Source organism: Lolium rigidum, chromosome 4, assembly GCF_022539505.1.
Source record: "Lolium rigidum isolate FL_2022 chromosome 4, APGP_CSIRO_Lrig_0.1, whole genome shotgun sequence".
NCBI lineage: Eukaryota > Viridiplantae > Streptophyta > Magnoliopsida > Poales > Poaceae > Lolium > Lolium rigidum.
The window spans coordinates 237,094,663-237,111,942 of NC_061511.1; the positions used below are offsets into that span (position 1 = coordinate 237,094,663).

Here is a 17,280-nt window from a genome sequence, read left to right on the forward strand (position 1 = left end):
CAGATTCCGTAAATTAAAACCATAAAATCAAATACGATGTCTTACGGTTTTCACTTGTGAGGCCTACGGGTGCTCACATAAAACTGTAATAGTCAAAAGAGATGCTGGATTAGCGCTCCTCATACGTGTTTTTAAGGGACGAGTTTTACAGATCCGTTAGAAATGCTCCGTATCAAAGTTTAGGATTGTAATACGAATGCCAAATTTAGGGTAGGAATTGAGCTACTTGTAAACAAAACAAAAAAAAAACCTCTTGATCATGGTCCTTTCGGGAACCCCACACGGCACAACTGATCCATGTTTACGCGCAAACTTTTGCAAGTACACATATTTTATGTGCATAATTCTTGTGTGCCTCTTCTATATGCATATATATTTAGGATCTTTTTCTGAAATCGTGCGCCTGCCCCCACAAGCACGAATTTACTGTTTTCCAAAGAATATACTCGTATGCACTGTAGTACTATACGTGAAGATGAAGTTTCGCACCTAATATTATCTTATCATCAAGAAAATCCACGCGTCGCAGTCCCAGAGGCGCGTACGAGCGAGGTTTCCTGACCTGTTCCGATCGCCGGGGTAGCACAGCTACAGCCTACAGGACCTGCGTTATTTATTCCTCCGGCCGGGTCGCAATTATTCCCTTCCAGCTTTTGATTAGAAAATCTTCTTTTCCGATTTTTTCTCCCCGTCCTGCTTTCCTTCCTTCTAGCGCTTTCTCCTCCTTCTCACGGCACGGGGCCTCTTCTCCAATAGCAGCAAGCCAAGAACTTGGACAGAAGTAACAGCCAAGGGAAAGAATCTGCGGCCTCCATCCAATCCAGTGCGCTCGCTTCCGCACCAGTCCAACCCTCGCGGCAGCAGCAGCAGCCACACGACCCCCGCTCTCCACCGTCCCCTCCCCGCGACCTTGCCGCCCGCAGGTAAACAACACACTTCTCCGCTTGTTTTCTGGCTCGTGTTCCCGGAAGATTGGAGGCTCCCGTTTCGCGTAATTTGTGGAGGTAGGCTGATTAGGTGACGAAAGGCCCGATCTTGGCGTCCTGTGGCCGATTTTCCGGGGTGGATTTGGAGCCTTTATGCTACGGGAGCGATGTTTTGGGGTTTCATCCAGTTATAGTTCTGTTTTCTAGTACGCGTTGTTAGCTCCGAATCTACGTGCAATGTTTGTCTGTTGACTGTTGTCGCGTTGGGTGGAATATTGCACCTGCTTTTCTATTTCTAGTTTATATAAGGTCAGTTTTCCCCCCAATTGGAGTGGTCAGGTCACTGGGATTTTACTTTTACCTTTTTTTAGAGAGGAAACCGATGTACGCGTTAGCTCCCAATCGGGTCGGGTGTTTGTTGACTCTTATCGCGTTCCATGGAATTAACTTAGTTTTCCCCTAATCGCAGTAGTCCAGTCACTGGAACTTTTTTTGTACCTTCTTCTTTTGTTGGACCAAGGAAATCTAAACGCTGATGTTCAGCAGGAGCATCACTGCATCATGTTGTTTCTCTGAAACTCTTCCACTATAGCTGCCTGTACTTCTAATGTAGTCACATATTTTCTCTTCTGTCTTGGCAAACTCTTTGATAGTGATTTATTTGGCCTGTAAAATCGTTGTGATTAGTGAACTGCACAAATGTGGTGACCAGCTGTTTATTGTACCTCGTGGAAGATAATTGCAACCGCTATGAGCCTAGATACCGTGGCATGCTAATTAATCCTGTAACTGCTCAGCATCTTCTGTTCGTTATTGTTGCTACTTATATATCTCTATTTCGTTTCTTTGTTAGGTTATCGAGCTCTCGCTATGGATGTGCCTGTGGATCCAGTCATGGCCTATAAGTACAAGGCAGAGCTGCTTGTCAAGGACTACCTGCTAGCTGATTCGTATGTTCCGTACGCTGCTGTGCTCGTGGGAATACTCATGTGCAAGTTGGTACTGTCATTCGCCCTTTCCCACTTCCTATGTTAAGCCTTACCATCACTCTACTACTCTACCTTTCGAGCATGTTTTTTTTTTAGTATCGCATATTGATGGCGGCAAAAAATGTGCTACACTTGTTGGATCTGTTCATGTAGTTTGGACATACTGAGCTTTCTGTGGCCCTTAACTTCAACATATGAATTGGAAAATGCTTACTCCCTCCGTCTCGAAAAGGATGTTGTAGATTTGTCTAAATTTGGATGCATCTAGATACATCCAAATTTAGACAAATATGTGACATCCTTTTTGAGACAGAGGACGTATTTATTATAGAATGTTCTGAATGGATTTGAGCCTTTTTTCCCTATCTTGTATCGACTTGTATTGGCTGTATTTTCCCTTTCAAACCATGCTTGCAGTGATAACGCCGACGAGTGTAGTTTAGGCACTAGTGGTTATTTTTCATATTGTGGAACAAATCCTTAAACATGTTTGCTTAGAAAATGCTATACTGCCTAGACCGCCACCATGTAATGGTTGAGATAATTCAAATAAATTTTGATCAAGCGAACTCGATATACAGGTATCTTAAATAGCACACCACAATAGAACAGTCTGATGCTAGTAATGAACATAACTTCTAGCATTACGTTTGCTCTCTGAACCTTAAGCTCTTCACCGCCATTTGGTAGATGCATCTCTCGTTCCGGGACTCTGATCATCCTAACGTTGTATTGACTATCATTTTCTTTTGCTAGCTCAGGCCTATGATTTCACACGCTTTATCAGTTCATTTCACTACAAAGGTTATGCTTCTCTGACAAAAATGCAAAAAGTTGAATGGAACAACAGGTGAGATTATTTTGTAACTTAATTAATTTCCTACTACCTTCTCAGTTACATTTAAGTTGTTTATGACATTTTTCTATTATAGGGGCATGTCCACTGTCCATGCGATATTCATTACGGTTATGTCTGTATACCTTGTCTTCTTCTCGGGTTTATTCTCTGATAACCTGGATGGACCAGTAACATCTAGAAGTTCAAGCCTCTCCAGCTTTACATTAGGGGTATGTGTACGTTGTTACTCCATGTTGCTATGTTGTGACAATGCACAAAAAGCTTCGTGTTTGACATATGTTTCTTTTGTTCACTGAGACTCGTTGTGACCTGAATCTTATGTTTGTCAGGTCTCTATTGGTTACTTCATCACAGACATTGCCATGATATATTGGTTTTACCCTTCCCTCGGTGGAATGGAATATGTAAGTGAAATGAATATATAACCTTGACCTGCAACTCTCATCTGACTCTTCTAAACTGCATTTTTTGTCTGTGTTGCTTACTTTTAGGTTGTCCACCACATGCTGTCACTTATGTCTACAGTATACGCTATGCTTTCTGGGGAAGCACATGTATACATATACATGGGTCTCATCACTGAGACTACCACACCAGGAATCAACCTAAGATGGTAACTGGACATGTGAAGAAGTTACACAATTGTTATTCATATATTTTTATTTCTCAATCCATCTAAGCCGCCGTTCTCTCCCCTGGTCTCCTCAAGGTTCCTTGATGCTGCTGGAATGAAAAACTCCAAAGCTTACCTTGTGAACGGAGCTGCAATGGTTGTTACTTGGCTGGTAAACACAGGACCCAAGTGCATAAGTTTTGATTTGGTAGCATCTATCTATCACATGAATTTCGACAGGTTACTTTAAAGTGTTGGATTACTGTAGGGAGAAATGGGTCCTTCCCGAACCCAATGAGCCTTGAGATAAAATTACCAAATTTACAGCTATATGACTAACTAATGCAAATACTGGTTTACTGGAATAGTTTTTCTTAATCAGTATTATGATGGATATGGTTTAAAAAGCAATATGATTGTTTTTGTTTTTCTGTAGATTTTGGTCCCTAATCTTGAGAAAAAATGCCTTCATGCAGGTTGCGAGGATAATTCTGTTCATGTACTTGTTTTATCACATGTTTGTGCACTATGATCAGGTACATTATGGTTTATTTGAATTCAGCATACAGATCACAGCTACTACACACATAATTCTGATGCATACTTGTTTGTTTGCAGATTAAGCAGATGGACACCTTTGGTTATTTTCTGGTACTTATTGCGCCCAGCATAATATTTGTGATGAATCTGCTTTGGTTTTCTAAGATCTTAAGAGGCCTCAAGAAGACAATGGCCAAGAGGCATTGAGTAGTGAAGTGTGTATTCATGACTTGATGCACCCCACCGTCCTCTCATCTGTACATGTACCTACATCTACTATAGCTTCTGAGTAGTAGTCACTACCGCAGCTCATACTGGCAATTTCAGATTGGCTGTTATATTCCAGCTTAATGTACACGATTTGTATATATATTTAGTTTGGGTTGTGTCCACTTATTGCCCGCTCAAACATTTAGTTTTGTATATATTCACTTGTGTCATTGTGTGCCTTTGAGTTTTTCTATGAGCTAATAGTTTCCCCTGTTACAGTCACCTATTTGTGAAAACCCTTAAGACTTTAAATAGTCCATTACTAAACATTTATGGTCCTATACTCTTGATAAGATCCCAAGGGGGGGCAATGAACCTAAATAACATGGATATTTTTTTTTTAACCTTTTTTAGCCTCTTTTGCTTAGAATTGGGCAATACTAATCGCAGATTTCTCTATTAGGTTTGGCAGTACAATGAGGTTTAAGTTCTTGAACATGTCTGGACTTCACGGGTTCAAATGTTGACAAGATTCGATAAAGTTTTCTTGCTAAAACATTTCTCATGTAGCGTCCTTTAAATTCAACATATCATTTGTGGGTTCCAACGCTACATGAGAAATGATATGTTGAGAGTAGGACTACAAAATATTAGCAACTTAGCACATTCAACAAGCAAGACTAGCATCTCTATGTTAAGAGCACTAAAAAAGTAGATGTGTCCAGTTTAATATCGTATACTAGTCCATTTGCAAGATAAACTGTCTTACATGTAACATATAGCTGAGGCTTGTTTCCAACTAAGATTGCCTATTTGAATATCCCTTGCTATTAATAGTTCTAAAAAAGTTGTCAGTGTACAAAGCTTTCTGAAACTTACTCTCCAGAAAACGCTTTCTAAAACTTATTTTTTGACGGAACCTCAGCAGAGGGCGGAGAACTCCCGCAGTGCATTATAGAGAAGGAAAATTGGTCCAGTTAATGGAAAACCGGATGGAAAGACCATACAAACACACACTACAGCTCAAGACACATAGTCTGTGCTTTCGGAAACTTATAAGTAGGCATAATCCTTCCATTCTCCTATCCGTCATTCTTCTTTGCTTCCTATCCAATTTCCCTTGCAAAATATAGTAAACCCAATAGCAGTGTGGTTCTTTGTCTCTCCGCTCCGTCCGTTGGGAAGACAAACTCCACAAAATTCGACATCATGTAGCCAGTCAGCAATACAGCATGCAGAGTAAAAGAGGGGACTGTAAGGATTGATTCTACAATTAATAATATGTTTGTACGAAATATATCAACAAAGTCGTTGTAGTATAGTGGTAAGTATTCCCGCCTGTCACGCGGGTGACCCGGGTTCGATCCCCGGCAACGGCGTTTCTTTTTTGTTTTTATCTCTTTTCCTGCTCCTCAGTATCATCACAGGCTGTACCCCCTACTCCTGTTCTGAACCTCGGTTCAGCCCAAAAATGCATTACATCAAATTCCTCCATTTCAGGCGTCCTTTTTTTTTTTTACAACCTTGGCTTCAAACTAGGCAGAGAAATGGTTCTCACAAAAACAGAACCTGAATCTCCAGTTTCACTTGTTCAATACCTGAACTCTCCTACAGATTCAGCAGCCGAAGGCTACAGCAGGTTGATGGAACAACAGTCAAGAAATTACGTCACCTCTCCGAGTTCTCGGGATAGATCCGGTGTAACATCAAAGCAACCTGTTTTGGCTCACAGGATTTTGGGGGATAGTACAAGCCAGACAGCCCGACAGCCCATTATAACTCCACAAAGAGGCCAACACCACGCCACCATGTTTCAACATCCACACGCAAAAGAAAACCCTAGGCTCCCACCCCCGTCCCCCCTCCTCCGCCGCAGCCAGAGGTCCCGCCGGGCAAAGCCCGGGCGGTGACGGCCGCGGCGGGCTTCTCCCTCGCGCGGTGGCGGCCTCCTCTTCCGGCGGCGGCGGTGTGTGACGCGGCGGCGCTCCGGTGGCGAGGTGCTGCAGGAGTCCGGCGATGGGCGCATCTCGGGCCGGCGGAGGTGCCGCTCTCCCCCGCGATGGAGGCGTCCCCTCTGGCGGCGGCCGGGATCTCAGGGCCCGCCGTGGCTGCAGGCCGGCGCGTGTACGCCTGTAGGCGTCGGCTGCTGGGCACCATGGAGGTGTCGGCGGCCGGCCGGGCGGCGGCGGGCTGGAGTCTCACCATCCAGTCCCCGTGCTTCTTGCGGTGAGACGGAGGTCATCACCTCCCTCTCCAACGATGGCAGTGTTGCTTCTCGACGGCGGTGTGGCCAAAAGGCGGCTCCTTGAGGCGCTTCTCCGACGGGCTTGGGTTTGGCGGCAGGACCAAGGAGAAATCCCTGCGTAAGCTGGCGACGGTGACGCCTGCGGGCGCCGTGACCTCGTTGGAGGCGTCGTCATGGTGCTGCTCGCTCTTCCCCGCGTCGGACATCGGGGGAAACCTTGATCCGGTCTTCGGAACGGGCGGCGGCACGGCTGTGTCGTTTTCCTTCTTGGAGGCGTCGCCTAGATGGTTCGGGAGTCCTCGGTGTGCAATTTGGAGTCGGTGGTGGCCGCCGCTCAGAGCTTGGGCTTCCGGGGCGCTATGTACACCGTCGGCGGCACTTCTTCGTGGTCGACGCCTCCTTCGATGTGGTTCAGCCCCGCCATTCACTCGCCGTTCCTGGGCACTTTTGGGTGGGCGGTGCTTTGGCTTCTGCCATCATGGAGTTGGAGTTGGCTTCCCGGAGTTCGCTTCTTCGGTCGTGACGCGGCCCAGTAGCTTAGTGTATCGTCTCCTATGGACGGTGCAAGGCGAGTTTGTCGTTCGGCTGGTGTGGGTTGTGTTGTAATCCGTGCGGCGTCGTGTTTGTATCGTGTTGCCTTCGTTGGCGTTATTCGGCCGTCTTGGCCTCTTCTTCTAGGGCGCGTTTGGTTGCCTGGGCCTAATTCGTGGCTCACTGGCGCAACCGTGCAAGCAAACCTACGCGTTCAGAACGAGCCACGGGCCGAAATAGGCCTGTTGTTTGGTAGGTCGGGCTGCATCGGCTGGGCCAAAAAGGACTTTCTGTTTATTTGCCTGCAGCCAAGCCCAAATCTGGATGGAGATGATATTAGGCCTGTTTGCTACCATCCAGACATGTCTACGGTTACCTCTTCTCTACGACGGGTAGCCTTACCATGCTATCACCTCCCATCACACATAAATCACAGTTCATGATAGTTGCAATCAGTTCACGAAATCATCCCTAGCTACTACGAATAGTAGTTCGTAACACGATGCTCCCTAGCTACTACCAATTGCAGTTTATCATTACAGGGTCGTTCAACAAACGGGGATCGAAAAGGGTTCGAGAAACAGGGGATCATAGGGGTTCTTCTTCTTCACATCTTCTTCTTCTTCACTTTTTCTTCACTTCTTCTCAGATGGTGGTGTTGCCTCTAGCTTCCCACATAGCGTCTTCCCACTCTTGCCTCTTCACCTTCCAGGCATCATTGTCGCATGCTTCCACGCCATGGTCGGTCTCTACTTCATCAAAAGTGACAACCTCTTCGAACAACTCATCCTCGCCCCAACCTAGGATCCAGTTGTGAAGAGTGTGTTGGAGATATGCCCAAGAGGCAATAATAAAGTGGTTATTATATATCTTTGTGTTTATGATAAATGTTTGCATGCCATGCTATAATTGTATTAACCGAAATATTGATACATGTGTGTTATGTAAACAACAAGGAGTCCCTAGTAAGCCTCTTGTATAACTAGCTTGTTGATTAATAGATGATCATGGTTTCGTCCATATCCATGGAGGACTCCACCTCCTTGGGCGGCCAAGCAAGGGGGGAAGGGGAGAGTCCCTGTCCCTCTAGGTTTCGTCCATATGGAAGTTTTTGAATTGGGGTCTTATTCGAACACTTTGGGCAAACCCTTGGGGTTCCACCTATATAATGAGGGAGAGAGGGAGGGGGCTGGCCACCACCTTGGCCGCACCAACCAGAGGCACCAAGGCCGGTGCCCCAGCTGTCCCCTCTCCCCAAACCCTAGCCGCCCCCCTCCTCATACACCTCCCGTAGCGCTTAGGCGAAGCCCTGCCGGAGATCTCCACCACCACCCCCACCATGCCGTCAGCTGTCGGGATTCCGAGGAGGATCTACTACTTCCGCTACACTCTGGAACATGGACAAGGACGTCGTCATCAACACCGAATGTGTGACCGAGTACGGAGGTGCTGCCTGATGACCCACAAGTATAGGGGATCGCAACAGTCTTCGAGGGAAGTAAAACCCGATTTATTGATTCAACACAAGGGGAGAGAAAGAACACTTGAAAGCCTTAACAGCGGAGTTGTCAATTCAGCTGCACCTGGAAACAGACTTGCTCGCAGGAGTTTATCGAGTAGTGACGCTTTATAGCAAGTAGCAGTAGTAAAATAACGACAGCAGAGTAACAAAGACAGCGAGTAGTGATTTTAGTAAACAAGTAGGATTAAAATATCGTAGGCACGGGGACGGATGACGGGCGTTGCATGGATGAGAGAAACTCATGTAACAATCATAGCAGTGGCATTTGCGGATAATAATAAAACGGTATCCAAGTACTAATCAATCAATAGGCATGTGTTCCAATTATAGTTGTACGTGCTCGCAATGAGAAACTTGCACAACATCTTTTGTCCTACCAGCCGGTGGCAGCCGGGCCTCAAGGGAAACTACTCGGATATTAAGGTACTCCTTTTAATAGAGTACCGGAGCAAAGCATTAACACTCCGTGAACACATGTGATCCTCACGTCACCGCCATTCCCTCCAGTTATCCCGATTTCGTCACTTCGGGGCCATTGGTTCCGGACAAGCGACATGTGTATACAACTTGCGAGTAAGACCATAAACAATGAATATCATGATGAAATAATAACATGTTCAGATCTGAGATCATGGCACTCGGGCCCTAGTGACAAGCATTAAGCATAACAAGTTGCAACAATATCATAAAAGTACCATCTACGGACACTAGGCACTATGCCCTAACAATCTTATGCTATTACATGACCAATCTCATCCAATCCCTACCATCCCCTTCGGCCTACAGCGGGGAATTACTCACACATGGATGGGGGAAACATGGCTGGTTGATGGAGAGGCGTTGGCGGTGATGGCGGCGATGATCTCCTCTAATTCCCCGTCCCGGCGGAGTGCCGAACGGAGACTTCTGGCTCCCGAGACGGAGTTTCGCGATGTGGCGGCGTTCTGGAGGGTTTCTGGCGACTTCGACTTCTCCCCGTGCGTTTTTAGGTCGAGGCCAATAAGTAGTCCGAAGGAGGGCGTCGGAGGCCAGCCGAGGGGGCCACACCATAGGGCCGCGCGGGCCCCCCTAGGCCGCGCCGCCTTATGGTGTGGGGCCCTCGGGCCTCCACTTGATTTGTCCTTCTGGCTCCGTCAGTATTCTGGGAAAATAGGGCCTTTCGTCAAAATCCCGAGGTTTTTCCCGAAAGTTGGATTTCTGCACAAAAACGAGACACCGTAACAGCTTCTGCTGAAAACAGCGTTAGTCCGTGTTAGTTGCATCCAAAATACACAAATTAGAGGCAAAACAATAGCAAAAGTGGTCGGGAAAGTAGATACGTTTTGGACGTATCAACTCCCCTAAGCTTAGCTTATTGCTTGTCCTCAAGCAATTCAGTTAACAACCGAGCGATAAAAGAACTTTCACGAACACATTTGTTCATATGATGTATATATTCTCATGATATGGCTAATACTTAAGCAGTTCATAATAAGATACATGCAAATAAGATCATCTAACAGCTATGTCAATCATGAAGAGGTACCAACAATTAATAATAAGCATCATGAATCATGTATATAAGCAGGATTGCAATGTTCATAAGAGAGTATGATAAAGTGGTATCTCGCTTGCTCGTATTTGATCGGCAAAACATAAATGCCCGGGCACCTCCGAAGTTCATAGAAAGACTAGAAGTAGTGATTGTCAAAGATAAAAGCATCAAAGTTATACCACAATCAATCATATTTTGAGACAAGCATATTACACTAAGAATGACAGTTGTGCTCTCAAGAAAGTGCTCAAAGAAAGAATGGAGACACAACATAAAAGTAAAAGATTGACCCTTCGCAGGGAAGCAGTGGATTAACATGCGCTAGAGCTTTTCATTTGTAAAGCGAGAGTAAAATTATTTTGAGAGGTGTTTGTTGTTGTCAACGAATGGTAATGGGTACACCAACTACCTCGCCAACCGGACTCCCAAGAGCGGCTCCCATGAATTATTTGCATTTTTATGTGGCACTCCTTCCAACCTTTCTTACACAAACCATGGCTAACCGAATCCTTCGGGTGCCTGCCAACAATCACATACCATGAAGGAGTGCCTTTTTAATTTAGTTTAATTATGATGATGACACTCCCCCCAACCTTTGCTTACACAAGCCATGGCTAACCGAATCCTTCGGGTGCCGTCCAACAATCACAAACCATGGAGGAGTGTCTATTTAAATTAATTAATTCGGGACCTGGGAATCCCATTGCCAGCTCTTTTTGCAAAATTATTGGATAAGCGGATGTGCCACTAGTCCATATGAGAGTCCGTCAAAAGTAAATGACAAGGTTGAAAGCTAAACACCACATACTTCCTCATGAGCTATGAAACATTAACACAAGTTGAGAAGCATTTTGAAGGTTTTAAAGGTAGCGCATGAGAATTTACTTTGGAATGGTTTGAAATGCCATGCATAGGTATTTATGGTGGACACTCTGGAATAACTTGGTTTTCATGTGTTTGGAGGCACGAGCAGCGTTCCCGCTCAGTACAAGTGAAGGCTAGCAAAAGACTAGGGAGCGACAAATCAAGAGAGCAAGAATCGTCATAATCATGCTTGCGGCAAAATAAATTAACTGAGGCATAAAAGTGATACAAGAACTCTGAAGCAATGTAAATCATTGAGGCTTAATTGACTTTTGTTAAGTCATATGCATGCGTGAGCATGTGCCAAGTCGATATAAATGAATTATTCAGAGGAGGATACCACAATACCATACTTACTTATGAATAAAACAATGCAAGCAAACATCCATGACATGCTACTCATATTAATAAATTGGGGCTAATCATGAGAGATCATGAACTACTAGACTTTCTTAAATAACATATACCTCACATGAACCAACTAAGCATGCTCACATGGATGAGTATATGTACAAAAATGAAAACAAATAGAGTTCATACCAGCCTCTCACCACAATCAGATTGTCGTAGATCGTCATTATTGCCTTTTCACTTGTGTAGCTTGGATAATATGAAATGAAAACCACGCTCCAGCCACCGAAGACCATTGAACTCATAATGAACTTTACAAACCAAAGAAGAACAGCAAATATTTTTGGTGTTTTCGAATTTGAGAATAAGAACAAAGGGAAACAAGCAAACAAAGCAAAATCTTTTTGGGTTTTCTTATAGCAAACTAGCAATAGCAAATAAAGCGAAACAAATGCAAGAAACCAAGATAAACAAATGGTGAAGAGAAACAACAGAAATATTTTTGGTCTTTTTATGTTTTAGGAAAGAAACAAAGTGAAAGCAAGAAATAGCAAACCAAAAGAAACACAGAAAAGCGAGATGGCAGAAATCTGCCAAAACCTGACAGCAGTACAGAAATAGATTTTTACAAAAATCTTACGTTGCTCAGCTCGAAAAGTGTTCAACTAATGAAAGTTAGATAACAACCTGGGGAACATGCACAAAAATTTGCTTCGCAAAATAACGTTCTGGCTGTGCGCACGAATTTTTACGGTAACAGTCCAGAATCTGTTTTCAGGCAGCACTTCCCCAAATATCATCTTCCTCTCATTAGGAAACCACTCAAACAAACTAAACAAGTATATACAAGTATCCAGCAACCATGATATGCAAAGAATGAGTGATGCCGGTATACCCCCCCCCAAGCTTAGGCTTTTGGCCTAAGCGGAGTTCAATCCCATCGAGGCCATGAGGTAGTATCTCCGTGGTACGACGAAGATGGATCATATTCTGGGTATGTGCTAGAAGAAGCACCCGGATATGTGACGGTGTAGTCGTAGGAGGGCTCGGCGTCCTCGGAGTCATGCTGCTGGTGGAAATCTTGTATCTTCATATGTTCATCCACCTCCTCCTTAGTGCGCGACCATGGTTGCCTGTCAATACCGAACCAACCTGACTGGGGAAGAGGGATTTCTTTCTCATCCCCGTCAGCAAACAACATTCTATAGACCATATTATCTAAAGTGGACTCGGTGGTAACAAAATGATGGCTTTTCATAGCAATGATATCAAGCCTTCTAGGGGTTAATGGCACATCATTAGGATCAATAGGAAGCTCTAAATGTGTTAAAATGCGCAGTGCAATAGTTCCTCCAAAAATAGGTCCCTTGGTAGACAAGCGGCGAGCAATAAGAGAACCAAGATGATAAGATGTCCGTCCGTAAAGTGCAATATTCAAGAAAGCAAGATGGTAACTAGAAATATTGCTAGTGTTCTCCCTACCAAGTATGCTAGTAGCAATGTAATATGCAAAATATTTAATGGCGGGGAGTTGAATGTTCCTTATCTTGCCCCGCTGAATGGTTCGACAGTCATCATTGGTGATCCCTCGATAGAGCTCCAACAAGTCCCGAGGGTTGTCATCAATTCTCCTCGCTGTACCTACAGGGGCAATATCCAATGCACGACAAAATTCTTCCAATTCCATAGTAACAGGAGTACCATAGATCTTGAATGCAACTGTCGGATTATATTGCGTGTTTTGGAACTTGAAGCTCTCGACGAAAATTTTGGTGAGCATGTAGTATTTCTCCCTCTCATCTCCAACGTAGGTGGCTAAGCCCGCCCTGTTGACAAGGGTGAAGAAATCATCCAATATCCCTGCATTTGTCAGAAAATCATAACATGGGAAGGATGAAGCATTAGGAGCCCCATTGTCCTCTTCGGGCGCGAAGCTAGGCACGATGATGTCCTCATTGTACGACCGCCTAATTTGGGTGGCGGTCCTAGAAGGCCTCCCGGTGCTGGTTGTTCCTTTCTTGAACAATTCTCCAAATTTGAACTTCTTCATCTCTTTTCTGAAATTTTCAACAAACAATATAAAACTTGATTTGGTGACATATAATTGAGGGAAACTACCATAGGAACTTGCTAGAGTACTAATCATGCATCAAAACTAGTTTCTACCACTTAGAACAAGCATGCAAGCTCACTAAACATGTTACCTACAGCAGCAAAATATTCAAGGTATACTCAACCAAACAAAATTCTATTTGGATAATCGAAGGAGTCACATACCGGAGAGCAAATGTGCCAAATTTCGGACGAAATCTGGGCTGAGCAAAGAGATCGAAAAATCCTGAGCTCTTGAGCAAAAACGCGAGTGAGAGAAAGTTGGTTCGAGTTTTTTCGGGAGAGAGAAGATGCTGGGAGAAAGAGATGAAGAAGTGGGGCAAGGAGGGGCCCACACCAAAGGGTGGCGCGCCCCCCTTGCTGGCCGCGCCGGCCTGTGGTGTGGCACCCTGTGGTGCCCCACAGGTCATCCTCTGGTGCTCCCAGGTGCCTCGTCGAAAAATAGGACCAACGGTGTAATTTTCGCGAATTTTTGAAAACTTTGAAAAATGCACATTTCTGGGTATTAAGTTTATTATTACTGGCCAGGAAATTTTTTGAAAACTCTAATCAATTAAGGAACTTTGAAAAATAAAAGTGCTACATCAACTAGAGCAAGTGGAGGAAGAAAGAGATGTTGTTTACCTCCTCTATGCATATAAAAAGTATTTGTTAACAAGGTTGATCAAGTCTTGCCACCAAATAAATTTTACATAGCATATGAAGAAATAAACCTCAAATCAATCATGTTACCTTGAATTGTATTGATATGGATCCAATCACAAGAGTTTGATATTCTTCTTTAGGCTCATATATGGGACAATCAATAGTTCCCACTTTGATAGTTCTCACATGAGAAATTGTATTAACTCCACACGCTTTCTCAATCCTCTTGGGAAAATAGACGGTGTGTTCCTTATCATCAACATTGAAAGTAACCTTTCCTTTATTGCAATCAATAACAGCCCCTGCGGTGTTAAGAAAAGGTCTCCCAAGAATAATAGACATATTATCGTCTTCAGGCATTTCCAACACAACAAAATCGAGTTAATATCAAGCGGTTATTAGTAACTTGAACAGGAACATCCTCACATATACCAACAGGAATAGCAAGTAGATTTATCAGCCATTTGCAAAGATATATCAGTAGGTATCAACTTATCTAAGTAAAGTCTCTTATAAAGAGAAAAAGGCATAACACTAACACCGGCTCCCAAGTCACATAGAGCAGTTTTAACATAATTATTCTTAATAGAACAAGGAATAGTAGGTATACCTGGGTCGCCCAACTTCTTTGGAACTTTGCCATTGAAAGAGTAATTAGCAAGCATAGTGGAAATTTCCTCATTGGGGATTTTCCTTTTGTTAGTAACAATATCTTTCATATACTTTGAATAAGGAGGCAATTTAATAGCATCAGTCAAAGGGATTTGCAAGAATAAAGGTTTCATCCAATCACAAAATTTATTATAGTGTTCTTCTTCCTTTGATTTTAGTTTCTTAGCAGGAAAAGGCATTTGCTTTTGCACCCAAGGTTCTCTTTCATTACCATGTTTCTCAGCAATAAAATCTTCTTTAGTATACTTTTTATTTTTAGCATGCTTTTCAGGTTCCTTTTCAACCTCTTCTTTATCAGGAGTATCATTCTTATCATTATCTTTATTATTATCATGTTCATTACCACTTTCAGTTTCAGCATCAGAAATAGAAATACTATTAGGATCACTAGCAGGTTCAGAGGATTCTACAATATTCTTATGTTTCTTTTTCTTTTTCTTAGATGGAGCACTAGTTTCAATGTGTTGAGAATCTTGTTCAATTCTTTTGGGATGCCCTTCAGGATATAGAGGATCCTGGGTAGAGACACCACCTCTAGTTGTTACTTTATAAGCATGTTTTTCTTTAGAATTATTTCCTAACAAGTCATTTTGCACTTTAGTGAGTTGATCAATTTGAGTTTGAACCATATGAAAATGTTTAACAAGCATCTTAACATCATTGGAGGTTCTCTCCACAATATCATGCAATTCACTAATAGCTTGAGAATTTTCCATTAAATGATTCTCTACTCTCATATTAAAATTTTCTTGCTTAACAATATAATTATCAAACTCATCTAAGTAAAGCGTTGAAGGGAGTTTACCTCAATCATGGATGAAGGGGGAATTATCTCACATATATCTTCTATGGGAGGTAGATTCTTCACATCTTCGATTTAATACCTTTCTCCTTGAGAGACTTCTTGGCTTCCCTCATATCTTCATCATTCAATTTAATTAAACCCCTCTTCTTCACTATTGGCGTTGGAGTTGGTTCAGGCGTAGTCCAATCATCATAATTCCGGCGTATTTTAGCCAATAATTCTTCAGCTTCGTCTGGAGTTCTTTTCCTGAAAACACAACCAGCACAACTATCCAGGTATGCCCTAGATTCAATGGTTAGTCCACTATAAAATATATCAAGTAAATCATGCTTTTCTAAATCATGGTCAGGCAGAGCTCTAATAAGGGAGAAAAATCTCGCCCAAGCCTCAGGCAATTTCTCTCCATCTCCTTGATCAAAATTATAAACTCTCTGCAAAGCAGCATGTTGAGCACTAGCAGGAAAGTATTTCCGGAAGAAAACATTAAGCAATTCTTTTGGACTTTTAATAGAACTAGGTGGCAAACTATTATACCAAGTTTTAGCGTCATCCGTTAATGAGAATGGAAAGATTTTAGCAACAAAGTAAGTACGCTTCTTAACATCATCAGAAAATAAGCTACTCGGAGTAGATAACTCGACCATGTGTTCAACAGACACTTTCTTTTTCAGTACCACAAAAGGGTGTTTTCTCAACAATAGCTATATGAGATAGATCAAGAGAAAAATCATAATCTTTATCCTTAATGTTTATAGGAGATGTGGCAAATTTAGGATCGGGAGACAGCTTTATATCTAACGAGTATGTTCCGCAAGCAACTTTTTAATTTTTCTTGCATCAGTAGTAGCATTGCATTTTTCAATAAAATCATCATCAAGTTCCACATAATCTTCATCAAGATCATCACGAGAGTATTCAAGTTCGGGTGAATTAACAGGTGTAGTAATATCAGGAGTTTCAGTATTTTCAATTTGTCTAGACCTAGCAATTGTAGCATCTAGAAAAGTTCCCAATGAACCACTATCATCAAGCACAGCAGAAATATTATCAATATTATGAGAGTTTTCAGATTCAGCGAAGTATCGAGCATTTGAAGCTTGTGGTGGTGAAACAAGTTTATCAATCACGGATGGTGAATCAAGAGCAAGCAGAGGTACTCGGAGTTGTACCTTTTCTTGTAGTGGATGGTAATATGGCGACCTTAGTATCGCGAGTTTTACCCATGATGGAGAATTTGCAGCGAACAATATCAATCCAAGTGAACTTCCAAATAAAGCTATGCTCCCGGCAACGGCGCCGTAAAATAGTCTTGATGACCCACAAGTATAGGGGATCGCAACGGTCTTCGAGGGAAGTAAAACCCAATTTATTGATTCGACACAAGGGGAGACAAAGAACACTTGAAAGCCTTAACAACGGAGTTGTCAATTCAGCCGCACTGGAAACAGACTTGCTCGCAGGAGTTTATCGGTAGTAACAGCTTTATAGCAAGTAGCAGTAGTAAAATAACGAGCAGCAGAGTAACAAAGACAGCAGTAGTGATTTTAGTAAACAAGCAGGATTAAAATACCGTAGGCACGGGGACGGATGACGGGCGTTGCATGGATGAGAGAAACTCATGTAACAATCATAGCAGGGCATTTGCAGATAATAATAAAACGGTATCCAAGTACTAATCAATCAATAGGCATGTGTTCCAATTATAGTTGTACGTGCTCGTAATGAGAAACTTGCACAACATCTTTTGTCCTACCAGCCGGTGGCAGCCGGGCCTCAAGGGAAACTACTGGATATTAAGGTACTCCTTTTAATAGAGTACCGGAGCAAAGCATTAACACTCCGTGAACACATGTGATCCTCAC

The 17,280-nt window shown here is 43.0% G+C and overlaps 1 protein-coding gene and 1 non-coding gene across 2 annotated transcripts; both read left to right on the forward strand.

Annotated features, from left to right (window-relative positions):
• Window positions 1-736: 736 nt before the first annotated feature.
• On the forward strand, window positions 737-4,323 carry LOC124707324 (TLC domain-containing protein 4-like). Its single transcript, XM_047238981.1, has 9 exons — window positions 737-923; window positions 1,780-1,925; window positions 2,677-2,765; window positions 2,848-2,983; window positions 3,104-3,178; window positions 3,266-3,387; window positions 3,484-3,559; window positions 3,864-3,923; window positions 4,006-4,323. The coding sequence occupies exons 2-9, from the start codon at window positions 1,797-1,799 to the stop codon at window positions 4,132-4,134; spliced, it is 816 nt and encodes a 271-aa protein (XP_047094937.1). The 5' UTR covers window positions 737-923; window positions 1,780-1,796; the 3' UTR covers window positions 4,135-4,323.
• A 1,121-nt stretch (window positions 4,324-5,444) lies between these two features.
• On the forward strand, window positions 5,445-5,516 carry TRNAD-GUC. Its single transcript has one exon. It is a non-coding gene; the product is annotated as a tRNA-Asp (tRNA).
• The last annotated feature ends 11,764 nt before the right edge of the window (window positions 5,517-17,280 follow it).

Bases quoted from the DNA above. Each gene is read 5' to 3' on its own strand.
- LOC124707324 (XM_047238981.1), top strand. From the start codon at position 1,797: ATGGATGTGCCTGTGGATCCAGTCATGGCCTATAAGTACAAGGCAGAG. The intron at 1,926-2,676 runs GTACTGTCATTC...TTGCTAGCTCAG, and splicing joins GAATACTCATGTGCAAGTTG to GCCTATGATTTCACACGCTT. The intron at 3,924-4,005 runs GTACATTATGGT...GTTTGTTTGCAG, and splicing joins TGTTTGTGCACTATGATCAG to ATTAAGCAGATGGACACCTT.